Below are 16,127 nucleotides of genomic sequence, written 5' to 3' on the forward strand. Positions count from 1 at the left end.
CACACCGGTTCATCCTGCATCGCCTGTTCAAGGGTTGGTGGCTGCAGGCTCCAGGATTGATCATTTTAGGGTCTCGAGCGAGGGTTGCTCCGCCGAGGGCGTGGCAATAAAAGGCCCCGCCCACAGAACACACGCCCACTCCAGGCCCCGCCCTACGCCCGCCCAGGCCCCGCCCCGCGCTCGGGCTCCACTGCGGCGCTGCGGGTCCTACCAGCCCTGCACAGCGAAGCTGGCCATGGAGGCTCGAGCGCGGCCGCCGCATCTTCTGCCGCTGCTGCTGCTGCTCTGCGGTAAGGGGGCGTCGGGCACCGGGGCGTCCTTCCTGGGCTCACAGGACCCTCTCGGATCCTCACCGCCCCGCGCCGTGCCTGGGTTTCCCTGGAGCTCGCTGGTAGGATGCGCGGTGGTTGGGTGCAGAGCGCAGGATCGGCTGGAGGGTCTTCTCTCGCCCGGCCTAGCTGGCCGGTGCGGATCGGGGCGAAGGACCTGGGCGGCAGTGGGCGGGGGAGGTGCAGGGTCCCCTGCAGGGCTACACCCGGGGGCTGAGGTCTGGCCCTTTCCGTGGGGAAGGGTCTGGAGAGAGCCCTCACCATCTGGGCCTTGAGTACGTGCAGATGGCACGGAGGGGTGGGTGGGTTGACTGCAGACTCAGTAGAGAGCCCTCCTCCCCTATCCCTTCCCAGTGAGAAAGCAGGATTCAGAATGAAGCACTGCTCACAAAATGGGCAATGGATTCAATGAAAAGCATGATTAAAAAAATCTTAGCTAAAAGGGAGCTTGATGCTGGTGGCTCACACCTGTAACCCTAGCTACTCAGGAGGCTGAGATCTGAGGATCACTGTTCCAAGCCAGTCCCAATACAAAGTCTGCGAGACTCCTATTTCCAATTAATCACTAAAAAGCCAAAAGTGACGCAGTGGTTCAAGAGGTAGAACACAGCTTTGAGCAAAAAAGCTACGGGACAGTGCCTAGGTCCTGAGATCAAGCCCTGGTGAACTCAGTACACAAAAATCTCTACTAAGGGAATTATCTGAGAACAAGTAAGAGGTACTTGCACGGGGAACATGAGTGCATGGGCATGCTCGAGCTCCTGCATGGCTGTGTCAAGGTGTTGGGGAGGGAGGAGTGCTTGCCCAGGACTGGAAACTTCTGGGCAAGTCCTGTGCCTGGTCCAGAGTCAGAGACTCAGAGTCTACACTCTAGGGAGGCAGTTTTCTGTGTTCTTTTAGGATATTTTTTTTCTCCTCTTGATTGGAAAATGAAGAATTGGGCTTGTTTGTACGATCAAGGACCATCCAAAGATTCGATAAGGGAAGTGAGAAATCGATGAACTAGATTCATTGTTGATTTTCATTCTTTTAAAGAGGTCTGGTCTTGATGTGCAGAGTGGACCTTTTTCTTATGTTCTGATGTTAGAGGCTAGGCTGTTGGGTGGATCTTTATTTCTTTATTTCTTTTCTTTTCTTTTTGGGTCCAGTCATGGGGCCTGAACTCTGGGCCTGGGCGCTGTCCCTCAGCTCTTCAGTTCAAGGCTAGTGCTCTACCACTTGAGGCACAGAGCCACTTCTGGCTTTTTTCTTTTTGCTTATGTGGTGCTGAGGAATCGAACCCAGGGCCTCATGCATGCAAGGCAAGCACTCTACCACTGAGCCACCTTCCCAGCCCTGGATCTTTATTTCTTTCTTCTTCTTTTTTTTTTTTTGGTGCTGGTACTGGGTCTTGAACTCAGGGCTTGGGCACTGTCCCTTAGCTTTCTAGCTCACGGCTAGCACTCTACCATTTGAACAACAGCTCTACTTCCAGCTTTTGGTTGGTTAATTGGAGATAAGTGACTTTCAGATTTATCTTTCTGGTCTGGCTTTGAATCAGGATCCTTGGATCTCAGCCTCCTGAGTAACTAGGACTATAGGCATGAGCTGTTAGAGCCTGGCTTAGTGGATTTTTGTGCTAAAGAGCTAGGTTGCATGGCAGCTTCCAGAAATCAGTATAATGACTTAAGATTTCTGCAAGTCTCCAATGCAAGGCCCCTCTGATGGGGATTTTGGTCTCTTGAAGAAAAGTTCTAAATTCATTTCAAAGGAAGCTGAAGTTCTCTTTCGGTCTTCACCATGGAACCGAGAAGAACTACAGGCAGAAGCTGCACAAAATTCTCCTCATTAACATCCCTGAGTTTTCTTGGTTCTCCATGGGTTCACCTTCTTGTCCTGTTTTGGGGGTCCTCATTGCCTCTCCCCCCTCATTACTTTCCCCTCCACCCCGGGCCGGGCTTCCTAGTGAGTGTGGGGATTCATTTAGATTTATACAGACTGGTGTTAGTGTCTGGCCACAGCAAGAATCAGAGAAAAGGAAACGATGTTTATGGCCACATGAAATTCATCAGAGGTAGGATCTCAGTCTACCTCTGGAAGGAAGGAGCAGAGCTTCCCAGCTCCTAGGAATGGTGATCATCTGTGCTGTGGACAGCTCCACTGTCCTCAGCTGCCCTTAGGCTGTGTCTGGAGGCTTCACAGAGTGGCATGGCCACTCAGGGAGTAGAGCCAGCAGAGGCAGCCCTGACTAGGTGTCAAGGACAATTTGTAAATATGAAGGGTGCTGTTCTCTGAACATTCTAAAGCATTATTCAGAAAGCATTTGGCTCTGCTCAGGGCCTTGAGTGGGAAGGGGAGTCTAATGGTGCCCACTTGACAGTAAGCTGCTGTGGTTCCCGGCCTGTGCTTGGACCCTCCTTGTTACGATGAGAATTGTGCACCATAGACTTAGAATCATAAGTCACTTATTGGTTCTTAACCTCAGTTTCCCCCAAAATCCCACAGATGCAGTTATAGCAACCTACAGATAGCTGCTGTGAAGGCCTGTTGGATTAGATTCGGTTCATCCTCTTAAGTGAAATAAGCTAGACTTAGACAAAGGTCACATGTTTTCTCTCCTATGTAAATGTTAGACCTAAAATAAAAATATATGTATGCACATATGCATATACAGGATCATATGTGTGTGAGGATATGTGCATATATACTGACTAAAGTATGGTGTCTGCGCATTTGAGACACCATGACGAAACCTCTTTGAACAATTAACAGGTACTTTAACGAAAAAGAGTAGTCAGAAGCTAGGAGCTGGTGGCTCACTCCTGTCATCCTAACTACTCAAGAGGCTAAGATCTGAGGATTATGGTTCAAAGCCAGCCCAGGCAGAAAAATCTGTGAAACTTATCTACAATTAACCAGCAAAAAGTCAGAAGTGGATGTGTGGCTCAAGTGGTAGAACACAAACCTTGAGCAAAAAAGCCAAGTGAGAGAGCAGGGCCCTGGGCCCTGAGTTCAAGCCTCAGTACCAGGACACACACACACACACACACACACACACACACACACACACACACCACACACACACACACACACACACACACACACACACACACACACACGGATATTAGGAAGTGGGCTGTGGACGTTAGTGGAAAGGGATAGACAAAAGCAGAGGAGGAAGGAGGACAAATAGAGACAAAATACTTTATATAGGTGTGAAAATGGAGCAAAGAAACCTGTTGAGACTGGGGTGGGGAGGAGATTAGGGAGGCTCATACTTAAGCCAGGGGATTGGCTGGCACCTGTGCCTTGTGAGTCCCTCACAAGGCTAAAGACTGAGGTGCCCTAGCTTGTGTGTGTGCTCTGTGTATGAATAAGGTTCCACCATTTTTATCATGAGTGAAAGCAATGTAGATCTGCCACAGTATTACCTGGTGTCTCTTGATTTTGCTGCAGCAAGAGGACCCAAGATCAGAGTCCCCAAATCTCCTTAGGCACAAAAAGTCTTGAAGTAGATGGTTTGTCAAGCACAGGCCATAAATGTTAGCACTGGAGGTCATCTGATCCACTCTTTCTTTTCTTTTTTTGTCAGTCACGGGGCTTGAACTCTGGGCCTGGGTGCTGTCCCTCAGCTCTTCAGCTCAAGGCTAGCACTCTACCACAGCGCCACTTCTGGCTTTTTCTGCTTATGTGGTGCTGAGGAATCGAACTAGGGCCTCATGCATGCAAGGCAAGCGCTCTATCACTGAACCACCTTCCCAGCCCCACTCACTCATCTTTTCATTCTTTTATTTTGGCTGATCCTGGAGATGGAACTCAGGACCTGGGTGCTCACTGAGCCTCGTTGTGCTCAAGGCTAATGCTTTACCACTCGAGCAAGCCACAGTGCCACTTCTAGCTTTTTCTGAGTAATTTATTGGAGATTAGAGTCTTACAGATTTTCCTGCCCGGCTGGCTTCAAACTGTGATCCTGAACTCTCAGCTTCCTGTGTAGCTAGGATTACAGGTGTGAGCCACCGGTGCCCAGCTTGACCTACTCTTTCTTTTACAGATAAGGAAATTGAGGTGTGTGTGGGGGTGGGTGGGGAATGTAGTGGGGGAATTGTCAAGACCACAGGGACTGGGGAGAGAACTGTCCAGAAACCACATCCCCTTGAGAACGTGGCCTTCGGTGCTGTGGTCTGGTTGTGTTCCCCAGGGAAGGATGGGAGCATTGGATTTCATTCCCAAATGTCTGGTGAAAAGGTCTTTCTCTGAGAAATTCATCTGTTTGACTGTTTATCATTTCCCAGCAGCTGGAAGTCTTGGGACCAAAGATGTATGGGCCTGAATGTTTCTTGGCTCCCTGATGGAACTAACCAAAATGGATTTCTGTTCCAGTTCCTGACTATTTTGTTAATGTAACCATTGCCTTGAGCAGCAGTGACACACTTTTCACAGTATTCCAGGCCTCTGTGTCTCCCCCATTGCTATTACACTGGGTGGGTTGTGGGATTTGCTGAGAGTTTCTTTCTTTCTTTTTTTTTTTTTTGTCGGCCGTGGGGCTTGAACTCTGGGCCTGGGCACTGTCCCTCAGCTCTTCAGCTCAAGGCGAGCGCTCTACCACTTGAGCTACAGCGCCACTTCCGGTTTTCTGGTGGTTTATTGGAGATAGGAGTCTCACGGTCTCTCCTGCCCGGGCTGGCTTTGAACCGCAATCCTCAGATCTCAGCCTCCTGAGTAGCTAGGATTACAGGCGTGAGCCACCAGCGCCCGGCTGCTGAGAGTTTCTTAAGCTTTCTGTGCACTGAAAATGCTGTAAGACCCAGCTTCCTTTGGGGGAACACTTCAGGTCCTATAGTGCCAGCTTAGTGCATCTAATGATTCAAAGCCAGCCTGGGCAAAAATGTCCATGGGACTACTCTTATCTCCAATTTATCAGCAAAAAGTTGGAAGTAGAGGTATGGTTCAACTAGTAAAGCACCAGCCCTTTGTAAAAAAGCCAAGAGAGAGCTCAAGGCCCTGAGTTCAAATCCTAGTACCAGCACATACATAAAAGAGTGCCCAGAGATTCTAGGGCAGGTAAAGATTCTGGCCTACACAGAGCTTTTGGGTTATGGAGAGGTTCTGGGACAGGTGTGGAGATATCAGGGTGTCTGGAGATTGCAGGAATGTAGAGATAATAGGGTTTGGGGATGTTCTGGGGCACATGGGAAATTGGGGGCAGAGATTCAGGGCAGAGCTGAGAAACAGGCATATGTTCTTAGATAGCTAGGTGCATTTGGCTGAGGTTTGGGGTGCTGCTGAGAGGGCCTGGGCAATGCAAATTCTGCCCAGAGCTTTCTGGCTCAGGTTAGAGGGAAGTCAGCACTGTTGTTCATTAGTTTCCCTGGAAGTAAGGGGAGGCCAAAGGTTCAGAGACAGTGATAGTCACCCATGGGTAAGTGGTATTTGTGACAATGTGTCCCAGAGTGATCTTTCAGAGCATCATGGTTACTGTGAAATGTACCAGACCTGGCCCTGTGTCTGGGAGATGGGCTGCCAGAAATAGCCATGATCTGTCCTGGCTGTACACATGCATTCTGGGTTCCCTAGTCATCCCGATTTCCCGAATGAAGAGCAGGAATCTTTCCTGCCCCTGACAGGGAGGGGGAGGATACGGAGGGATAGGGGAAGGAGAACCAGGAGGAGGAAAAGGAGGAAGAGGGGGAGGGGGAGGGGGAGGGGAAGGGGGAGGAGGAGGAGGAGGAGGAGGAGGAGGAGGAGGAGGAGGAGGAGGAGGAGGAGGAGGAGGAGGAGGAGGCAGAGTACTGACAGGTAGGATGGGACCCAGGTAGTCTGGAAGGTGGAAGTCAACAGTTGGAGGAGGGTTCAGGTTCAGGTCCTGATCCAAGTGGGCCAGGAGGGGGTATGAGAACCCGCTATTCCAAAGTGATGGTGGAGCCCTTGGCTCCCTGGCTGCTGTCTGCTGGGAGTTCAACGCGTCTGGCCAAAGTTATGGGGACTGTCCTGTCAGGGATTGACATCTCTCCCAGGAATGAGGACTGGGGCTGGACACGGAGAGCACCAGGTGTGTCCTCCGAGCCCGTCCGTCAATGGTGAGATGCTTTTGGAACAAAAGGCATTAGGGACAGAAGAGCAGTGGTATCTGCCACTGTGTGCCCCCCCAGGGCCTGGCCTGGACCAGGGCTACTTTACCCTCATCATGTTCCGTAGGTACAGCTGAGAGGTGGGGAACAGATGAGGCCTGCCTAGGGCACCTCAGGCTCCGATGCTCACTCTGTCCCTGGGGCAGCTGCTTTTCTTCTGGGCCTTAGCCTTCACATATTTTAACCAAAGTAGCAGCGATGTTGCTTCGAGGCTCTTCCCAGGGGAGAAGCTGGACTGGACACTGACACCTTCCAATTCGGTCAGAACCCAGGCTGGCGTGGAGCCCAGCCTTCACAGCAACTTGAAATGACTACAGAGAGAGAGAGAGGGAGTGGAAGGTGAGGGTAGAGAGAGGCCACTGGACACTACAGCCAGGTGCACCCAGGGCAAGCTTGAAGTGGGACCCACAGTGAGAACTGGGGTGAAGGTGTTACCCCAGACCAGGAAGTTGCTTTACTGCCAGGGGCGTAGTCTTGAGTCTTGGCTACCCTGGTGTGGCCCAGAGCAGTTAGATGACTTTAAGTAGCTGTGAGGGCCACTTGTGCATCTGCAGGTTGGACCACACTTAGAATGAGCACTGAGTGAAACTGGCCATGCTGAGGAAGGAGATATGGGTGGCAGGAGCAAGCAGGTGGTGTCTCTGGTCCCATGTCCAGTGAAGACACCGAGGCTCAGAGACATGAGCAAATGCATGAAGGCCAATTTCTGGAGCCCATGTGAATGTGTGGGGCTGTTCAGCTCCTGCCTGCTGCTTCCATCCTTTATGTTTTACTCCTCAGTAAGGGTTCTTGGGCCTGTAGGCATGGAGTAGCCTGGAGTTAGTCAGTGGTTTTTGTCCTGGGTCCACTCTGGGTAGGCCTGTTGGAGCAGAGCCTACACTACATGTGGTCTCTAAATGCTGGACCTGTGGATCTGAGTGGAGACTGTGTCTCAGCCTGGGTTATATACTAGAGTCACTTGGGGATTTTTTTCCCCCCTAGTACTGGGGTTTGAACTCAAGGCTTCCAGCTCTCACTTGGCTTCTTTTTTTTTGTTCAGGGCTGGCACTCTACCACTTGGCCTATATCTCTACTTCCGGCATTTTGCTGGTGTTACCTGTCTCTGGTAGGAGCAGAGGAAGGCAGCTCTGCTTTATGCAGTGGTAAGAGGCCACACCACACGGCTCCTCATCACCACTGGATCCACGAACCCTTGACCTACTACCTGCTGATGCCAGCAACACATGTCCCAAGTGTGCACTGTGGTCTTGGGGCCACACGTATCGGGGGGGAGGAGCAAAGGCTGCTGGGCCTCTCCCTGAGCCAGGCCTTTAGGCATCATGCCCCATGCCCAGGAGGGGGTGAGCTGAGCACTCTGTTTTCTGCAATACAAATACCCCAACACCTTCAACCCTTCCTTTTGTCTTAGGACCCTGTTTGTGAACCCAGGGCTCCTAGGGTCTTTTCTAGATGAGGACTTGGGGGTGCTCATGGTGTTTGGGGGGGGGGTAGGGAGTGTGGTTTGATGGTGATACCAGTTTTTTTTCTGTTGAGTTTGTGCTGTGCAGAGCTGGTTTGTGTATAACCCTTCTGACCCCGCAGCTGGCAGTGATTGCTAGTGTCACAGTTTCACTACTGGCTGCTGCCACCTTCTTGAAATACATGGACAACAATGGTTGCACGAGGTAGATCGGAAGAACTTTATTCAGGAGAAAAGTACCCCAGTCAAAGTCCACTGCTGCTCTGCCCCATGTAGCTGAGTCTAGGGGTTTTTATACCCTGGACTGCACTCTGATTAGTCACACCCTAAGCAAATAAGGCCTAGGACAACCAGCCAACCAGAGAAGATCTGTGGCCTCATAGTTTTGGGTGTGGTTTATCCCTTATGATAATGAGATGTTTTGGAAGGTGACTTCTCATTGGTTGGGTCATGAGACATTCTAATGGTTGTTTACCTACTTGTAATTCTCAATCAGGTCTGCCCTAGAGCGCCTACCCTCAGGGATGTAGGGAGGAAACTAGAACTTTAGGATATGGAACTAGGGAGAAGTGAAGTCTGATGTCTTTTCTCTGCTGGGGTTTCTTTTGGAAACAATTTTGTATTATTTGAAGTCTGATCTCTATCTGGCCAGGCCAACAATGCCTTCCATTGCCAGATGCTCTCCAGGGGGCTCTAGTCTACTGAACTGTGTATGTGTGTATGTATGTATGTATGCCAGTACTGGGGCTTGAACTCAGGACCTGGGTGCTATCCCTGAGCTTTAGTGCTTTTTTTTGGTAATTAGTTGGATATAAGAGTCCTACCCAGGCTGGCTTTGAACCACAACCCTCAGATCTTAGCCTCTTGCCAGGTGCTGGTAGCTCACTCCTGTAATCCTAGCTACTCAAGAGATTGAGATCTGAGGATCAAGGTTCAAAGCTTCTCCGGGCAGGAAAGTCTGTGAGACTCTTATCTCCAATTAACCACCAGAAAAACCAGAAGTAGAGCTGTGGCTCAAAGTTATAGAGGTAGCCTTGAGCAAAAGAGTAGTTCAGGGGCAGTGCCCAGGCCCTGAGTTCAAGCCTTATTGACACCCAGCATTGAGCTAATAAACTTCTAAACTAAGCCTACCAATTTAATGGGGGTTGAACAGCGTCCTGTACTAAAATGTATCAGATCTGAGCTCCCATTTCTTGTATTCTGCAAATGGCAGAATACAGAACCCTGGCATGCCTGCTAGTCCCTTCCCTCCACGAGGGGGAAAGCAGTGAGCAGTTACTAAATACTTGCACCAAATACTTCACAAAGATCTGCCCTTTGTGGGTACAGGAGGTACTGCGTGTCCTGTGCTTACCAGAGTGCCTAGAGCACCTCCCGTGTGAGCCAGTAGAATTCTTTGTCATGGCTGTCTTTCTCTCTCCAGGTGAGTGTGCCCGAGTGTGTGGCTGCAATGAGACCCGAATGCTGGAGAGGCTGCCCGTGTGTGGGAAGGCCTTTGCTGACATGATGCACAAGGTGGACGTCTGGAAGTGGTGCAACCTGTCTGAATTCATCGTGTGAGTGTTCTTCTGGGCCCTGTGAGCTGACCTCAGTAATGCCACACTGCAGATGGCCTAACCCAGACACCATCTTGGCTCAGAGCCCCTCCCACAGCTCTGCTCATGGCCCTGCCCCACACCATTTGCAGCCCACCTATCTCTGTCCACACTCTCCCTGCAGCTCTGCCCAGGCATGGACCAAGGGTCTCTGGCTCAGCAACACTTGAGACTTGGGTACAGTCAGGGGCAGTGGGTCTGGCCACAGTGGAGGGCTTGGGAGGCTTGTGGTCACAATATGTGGTTCTGGTCATACATGGATTTAAAAGTGTTAGATGGCTCTCAGATCAACAGGCCAGGCAAGAATTGGTGGGCATCGGAGCCTAGGGCTCTGCTGGAGGAGCAGGTAGAAGAAGAGGGGTTTGCCCATGGACCTAGCTGTTGAGCTGACCCCAAAGCCTGAGTGCATTGAAGGCTGCATCAGGGATGAGGTGTGTGACAGTTTGCAGGATGGACAAGGGTTCCAAGATCCCTTTGCTCTGGCTGTTCCTTGCCGACCCTGCCTGGGAGGGTGCAGGTGTGTGACTTGTGTTTTGGCGTCATGCAGGTTGATCTGGGATGTGTTAAGAGCCTGTCTGGGTGTCTGACCTTGCCTAGGAACAGTCAGCATAGGAAAGCTTTGGGTCCAGTAGATTATCCCCTCCCATTTCCCGTCCTTACTTGAATCCCAGATTGAGATGAAGTTATGTTCAGGATGCTTCTTGGGGAAGACGTGTCTTCCTGTTGATGAGTTGGATATGCCTCTCTTGCACAGGAAGCAGGAGGTGGATCCCTGCCTGACCTCACAAGGAAGGAGATCCTTTTAGTGTCTGTCTTGCATCTGTACCACAGGCATAGGAAAGGCCTGCTCTGTGTGGAGCTGCTGAGCCATGTTAAGTGTCACCTGTCTTCCTCTAGAATATCTTAGAGGGGTGGCTTTGGACCTCAGCCTCACAGACCACAGCAGCAGGGAGGCCACTGCCTTCAGAAGCTGCTCTTCAGGTCCTGGGCCTGGTAGCTAGTGGGAAATCATCATATACATCAGGCTGAACTCTGGGTCCTGGTAGCTATAGTCCTTGACTAGCTTCAAGAACCATCCATTGCCTACTTCTGGGACAGAAAAGGCTCATCACAGGTGGAATGTTGAGAGCATTTCTCATGTTTGATCATACAAAAAGTCCCCCATGTATTCCATCAGATAGGGCAGAGAAAGACAAACTTCCCAGAGGGAGTCAAAGAGGTGGCGCCAGGCATATTAGCCTGGCCCATGAGCGTAGATCAAGTCTTGATGGAGAGGAAGCTGCTCTGTACTCAGACAGACCCTCCTCACAGATCCTTAGGGAGTCTCTGGAGGATGAGTTCCTAGCAGGTCCCTATTGCTGGTGCTTGTGTGTCTTGGGCTGTAGAGAAGCGGGGCTAGGCATGACTTCTTGGCAGACCTGGGTAGTGCTGCTGGGGTTGGTGACAGAGCCAAGAGGTGGGCCTTGGGAGCTCACGGCTTCAAAGAATCAGATCAGAGTCACAGATGTAGGCTGGGAACCCAGAGAGAAGGTCATATACAGTTACAGATTTCTCAGATGGCAGGAAGTATGAAAGCAATGCGCAAGGCTATGTGTCTGGTAGGTGGTTGAGTGGGACTGGGCGTAGACAACTCTTTGTCCTCATGATCTGCCTGGGATTAGGGAAGGTGTGAGGGGGTCTGGGGAGAGTCATGGTCTCACCTTCTGCCTCTGCAGGTACTATGAGAGCTTCACCAATTGCACCGAAGTAGAGACCAACATCGTGGGTTGCTACTGGCCCAACCCACTGGCTCAGGGCTTCATTACCGGGATCCATCGGCGGTTCTTTGCCAATTGCACCGTGGACAGGCCGCACTGGGAGGATCCTCCAGATGAAGTGCTCATCCCACTGATAGCAGTGCCTGTCTTGCTTACCGTGGCTATGGCTGGCCTGGTGGTGTGGCGCAGCAAACGCACTGACCAGCTGCTGTAAGGGCTTGTCTGATGGAAGGCCAGGCCTGGAAAGCTGGAAGAATGTTTCCCGGGGCTATGAGAACTGGTGGATGCTGCCACTGTCCGGTCTGCTTCAGGCACCTTCCATCTGGTCATGGCACACTCTCCCTGCCCAGGTTGATTTGATTCCTGCCCCCTTGGCTGGAACTTAGTCCGCATACCCAAGCTTTTGCCCTTCCTTGGGCAATTGGGAGACATGAACAAAGCTGTAGCTTTGGAAACCATCATTGAACTATCACTCCCCTAGGCTGGACCTCTTCTTCTCCAGCTATTTCTTCGTCCTGTCCAGGCTTTGACCTATCTCTAGCTGTAACCCTGACTCTAGCTCCTGCCTCACGCTGGCTCTTGCCACATCTGGGTGAGAGGGCAGATGAGGTCATTTAGAAGTTACGTGGGGTGGAACCCTAAGCCTTTTATGGTGGGGAGGCCAGATGTACCCATTGTGGGAAAAGCTGGGGGATAAGGGACAGACTTTGGAGCTACAAGAGTCACATGTGGCTTAGAGACTGGTCTGTCTGCTTTGTCAGGATTCTGCAACTGATATGGGCTGGCGGGAGGCGGGTCAGCCCCTCCCAGGGACAGGCTCTGCAGGGCTCTGGAGGACCTGCTTCCTCAGGAAGCTCCCTGGGGACCAGGCATCTGGTGATCAGTGATTTGTCTGTCTTTCCTTCCTCTGAGTAAAGACTCTCCCTGTAGTCTGATATTTGCTTCATTTCAAGGTATCCTGAGAGTTAATGCAGGCTCTCAGGACCACTCTTATACCCAGTTGACAGACTGAGAGCCTCTGAAGCCATCAAATCCAAGATGTTGGGGCCCAGGGGTTCAAACCTTCAGCCTAGGGGACTAGGGTCACACAGGAGAGATGCTTGCTGACCACCTGCAGGCCCTTTGCTTTCCTGTTTCCTCTCCAGCCTGCTTTGGGCTTGGCAGGGCCCTGACTGTAGGGATTTGGGGCAGATGTTGGCCCTGTACAGCTGAACCACAGGTTGTGGTACCTCATCTCCAGGCCTTGTGCGTGCTTCGGCTGCAAGGACCCACAAGAATGCTGACTCCAGCATCCTCAGGCTTGAGGGGAGGTTGGATGACCCCAAAGTTCTCATACCTTAGAAGCTCTCTCTAAGCTACTTGTGGCCAGGCAGGAGGTCCTGGTGGGGTCTCCTGGTGGGTGCCACAGGACTGAAGGTTTGGGTGGCCAGCTGAGCCTGTGCCCTGTGGGGGGTGATATGAGGGCAGAATCCAAGGCTACCCCATAATTCTCAAAGAAGGCCAGGGCTTGGGAGGTCATGATCTGAATGTGAACCAGCTGGGTAACTCCCGGCATCTCCTGCCACTAGAGCCTTAGTTGGTCACCCCTGAGATGGGCAGTGTTTTCTGGATCACCTGGCCTTGTGGTGGGGATCTGAGAGGTCAAAAGCCTTTAGGATCAGACTGCTCCACTCAGAGCCAAACGTTGGAATTGGTATCTTGTCCTGAGATTTGTGTGTGTGTGTGTGTGTGTGTGTGTGTGTGCGCGCGCGCGTGTGCCCACATGTGTGCAGTTGGTGTGGGCACAGCCTATCCCTTTGGTTTGCCCTCTCCTCATTGCAGCATCCCTGGAATACAGTTTGGCTAGGCTTTTCTTCTTGTGGGGGCTGGGGAAGGGGCTGCAGTCACCTTCTGGGCTCCAGAGCAGTTCCTCATAGCTTCCTAGGGGAGTGTGAGCCTGGACTCACTTTACCCAGCTTTTCCCCAAACTCCCAGGCACTGCCTTTTGATCTGCCTGCTTCTCTTCCCCTGCCAGCAGCAAAACTCCCTCAGAAAGAGGCCAGAGTCCCTGTCCAAGCTCAGAGAAAGCTCCTGTGGGAGTCTACAGGGAAAGAAGAGGGGCAATAAGCAGAAGCTGGTGCCATCTTCAGGCAGAGAAGTCTGAGGGCAGGGTCTTCTGGCCAGCGGTGCCCTGGGGGTAGGCCTGGGACTGCTGCCTCATGGGGGCAAAGCATGGCTGAACATGAGGGGGCTGGACTTGGGGGCAATCTCAGTATTGTCTTTTTTGTCTTTTCAGTCTTGGAGTTTTCTTGTATTAAAAAAATCTCTTGTTGTGGTTTGTGTTTTCTTTAGCCAGAGTGCCCTGCCTCGTGGAGAGCTGTGGAGAGCACAGATGCGTGAGGTCCAGTCCCTGACCCAAGAACCCCTTCACTTGTTAGGGAGCCAGAGATGCAGAACACAGTGAGAGGGAGAGGCGGGGCCTTGCCTAAGGACTTCCAGAAAGTTTCAAAGAGGAGATTTTAAAGTGGGGTCTCTAAGGGTGATAGGAGTTGTTCAGTGCAGATGAACACAGTGAGCAAAAGCCCAGAAGAAAATGTACAAGGTGTGGCATGGGAGGAGCTTGGGCAGTGTGGACAGGAGTGTGGGCAGGGAGGGATTTGAGGAGGGGGGCAGGGTGTCTTGGGGATGACATCTCTGCAAATGCATATTATGTAAGTCACCAATGGTGGGCCTCTTCTGTGAGCTTATGGGTAGGTGTTTGTGTGTGTGTGTGTGTGTGTGTGTGTGTGTGTGTGTGTGTGTGTATGTGCCAGTATTCAGGGCCTTGTGCTTTTGCTTGGATATTTTGACCAAGGCTGGTGCTCCACTACTTGGTGGGAGTCTGGATCCACATTCCAATCCACTGCACAGATACTTGTTCCCTGCCCCCCCCCACCACCCACACCCATGCCCTGCTGTGCCCCACAATGGCTCCAGATGCCACCAGCACCTGCCAGAAAAAGCACTTATGGCTTTTTCCTGGTTAATTGGAGGTAAGAGTCATGTGGATTTGTCTGCCCTGGCAGGCTTCAAGTCTTGGTTCTCAGATCTCAACCTTCTGAGTAGCAAGGATTACAGGTGTGAGCCACTGGTGCCCAGCCAGAGAAGCCTGTTCTCCTAGCCCCAATTGGATTCCAGAACCTCTGTGCTGGCACTGTGCAGGTTCTGGGGGGTGGTCAGAGAGGCCAGCCCTTGTTTCATCCATACTCCAACCCATCATGGAACACAGCAGCTTCTGGTCTGTGCAACGCCTCTGGAGAGGTGACTGTGGGCTGGAGTGTCCATGAGAGGGGAGCCTTCCCTGTGGCCACCAGCCTGGGAGAACAAGGCAGCTGTCCCAGTTGACAGCCCTCATCCTCAGCCTGGATGAACCCTGTTGCTTGAGGTCACTGTGGTGGCAGCCTCCAGTTTCCTCATCTGGAGGCTGACCAGGGAGGTGCTTGTGAAGGAGCCTGGGGCCTTTGTTCTCCAGAATGCCCCGCGTGCAGTCTTTATCCAAGATGGTGGCTTATCAGGGAGGACTGCCAGGACAGGCCTTCTTATCAAGTCCTGGCAGGTGCTGGTGGCATCTGGAGCCATTGTGGGGCACAGCAGGGCATGGGTGTGGGTGGTGGTGGGGGGCAGGGAACAAGTATCTGTGCAGTGGATTGGAATGTGGATCCAGACTCCCACCAGAAGCATTGCTGTGTGGAACTGAGGAGGAAATCACCAGCTCCCTCTGAAGTCCCAGAGGCTCTGATTGGGCTTTGAACCCACACTAAAGCTGAGCTGGAGCCGTGGTTTCTGATGCTGTCCCGGGTGACATTGGTATCCTTGCTCATGATGGGAAATACTAATGGATAAAATAAATATTAACTTTTAAACGGATGGAATTCTTTGCAACTTGGCTGCAAAACCCAGCTGGTGACAGGGTTTTAAGAGACCCTGATGCTGGGTGCTGGTGGCTCACGCCTGTAATCTACTACTCAGGAGGCTGAGATCTGAGGATCATGGTTCAAAGCCAGTCTGGGCAGGAAAGTCCGTGAGACTCTTATCTCCAGTAAACCACCAGAAAGTTGGAAGTGGAGCTGTGGCTCAAGTGGTAGAGCGCTTGCCTTGAGCTGAAGAGCTGAGGGACAGCACCCAGGCCCAAAGTTCAAGCCCCATGACTAAAAAAAAAAAAAAAGACCCTGAGATTGCTTCTGGTATATGGGGAAATAAAACTGTAGACCTATAAAACAATGTAGAGGACTTAATTCTTAAATGGATGTAAGAAACATTGTGGACCAACCTGCTGTAACTTGTGTAAACCATAGAGCTAAATAAATACGTGAATGCATTAAACCATTGAAAGTCTTTGGAAATCATCCTCAATGAAGCCTTTATTTAAGGGAATAGAATAAATCTGCATAAGGACAGTCTATAGCAGTTGAACCTTGGCTGTTGGCTGCATGCAGCCACTCCTGGAAGTCAAGGAGTCTCCTCCCCCATTTCCTAATGGCGTACCTATCATCAATGGACGAGCTGTCTTCCCTGGAGGGCAGACCATCAGTGCTGCTAAACTTAGTCCTCAAGTCTATGGTGCAGTGGCCAAAGTCCCCACAGGATTGGGGTGTCAGGAGGGAGATGCCCTGTCCCTGCCTGATGAGAGCCAGGCATTTAATGCCTGCCCATGATGCTAGACCATGACTACATGAGGAGCTGTGGCCCCATGAAGGCCCAAAGAAAGTTCCAGAAAAGAGTGAGAGCTGAGGCATATCAGGCATGAGCTGGAGAATTGGTGGGGGGGAGGGCTCAGAAGAGTGGGGTAATGGCTGCTCAGGACACTTACACAAGTCAGTGGGAAATTGGAAACATTGTGCCCAGGGCACAGATTGCATAAA

At 51.5% G+C, this 16,127-nt stretch overlaps 1 protein-coding gene across 1 annotated transcript; it reads left to right on the forward strand.

Annotated features, from left to right (window-relative positions):
• Positions 1-223: 223 nt before the first annotated feature.
• On the forward strand, positions 224-14,119 carry Ramp3 (receptor activity modifying protein 3). Its single transcript, XM_042702383.1, has 3 exons — positions 224-290; positions 9,319-9,451; positions 11,206-14,119. The coding sequence occupies exons 1-3, from the start codon at positions 236-238 to the stop codon at positions 11,459-11,461; spliced, it is 444 nt and encodes a 147-aa protein (XP_042558317.1). The 5' UTR covers positions 224-235; the 3' UTR covers positions 11,462-14,119.
• Positions 14,120-16,127: the final 2,008 nt, after the last annotated feature.

This window comes from Dipodomys spectabilis, unplaced genomic scaffold, assembly GCF_019054845.1.
Source record: "Dipodomys spectabilis isolate Male_0828 unplaced genomic scaffold, ASM1905484v1 ptg000322l, whole genome shotgun sequence".
NCBI lineage: Eukaryota > Metazoa > Chordata > Mammalia > Rodentia > Heteromyidae > Dipodomys > Dipodomys spectabilis.

Excerpts from the sequence above, each read along its gene's own strand:
- Ramp3 (XM_042702383.1), top strand. The coding sequence starts at position 236 with ATGGAGGCTCGAGCGCGGCCGCCGCATCTTCTGCCGCTGCTGCTGCTG. Across the intron at positions 291-9,318 it reads GCTGCTGCTGCTGCTCTGCG|GTGAGTGTGCCCGAGTGTGT; the intron begins GTAAGGGGGCGT and ends TTCTCTCTCCAG. Across the intron at positions 9,452-11,205 it reads AACCTGTCTGAATTCATCGT|GTACTATGAGAGCTTCACCA; the intron begins GTGAGTGTTCTT and ends CTGCCTCTGCAG.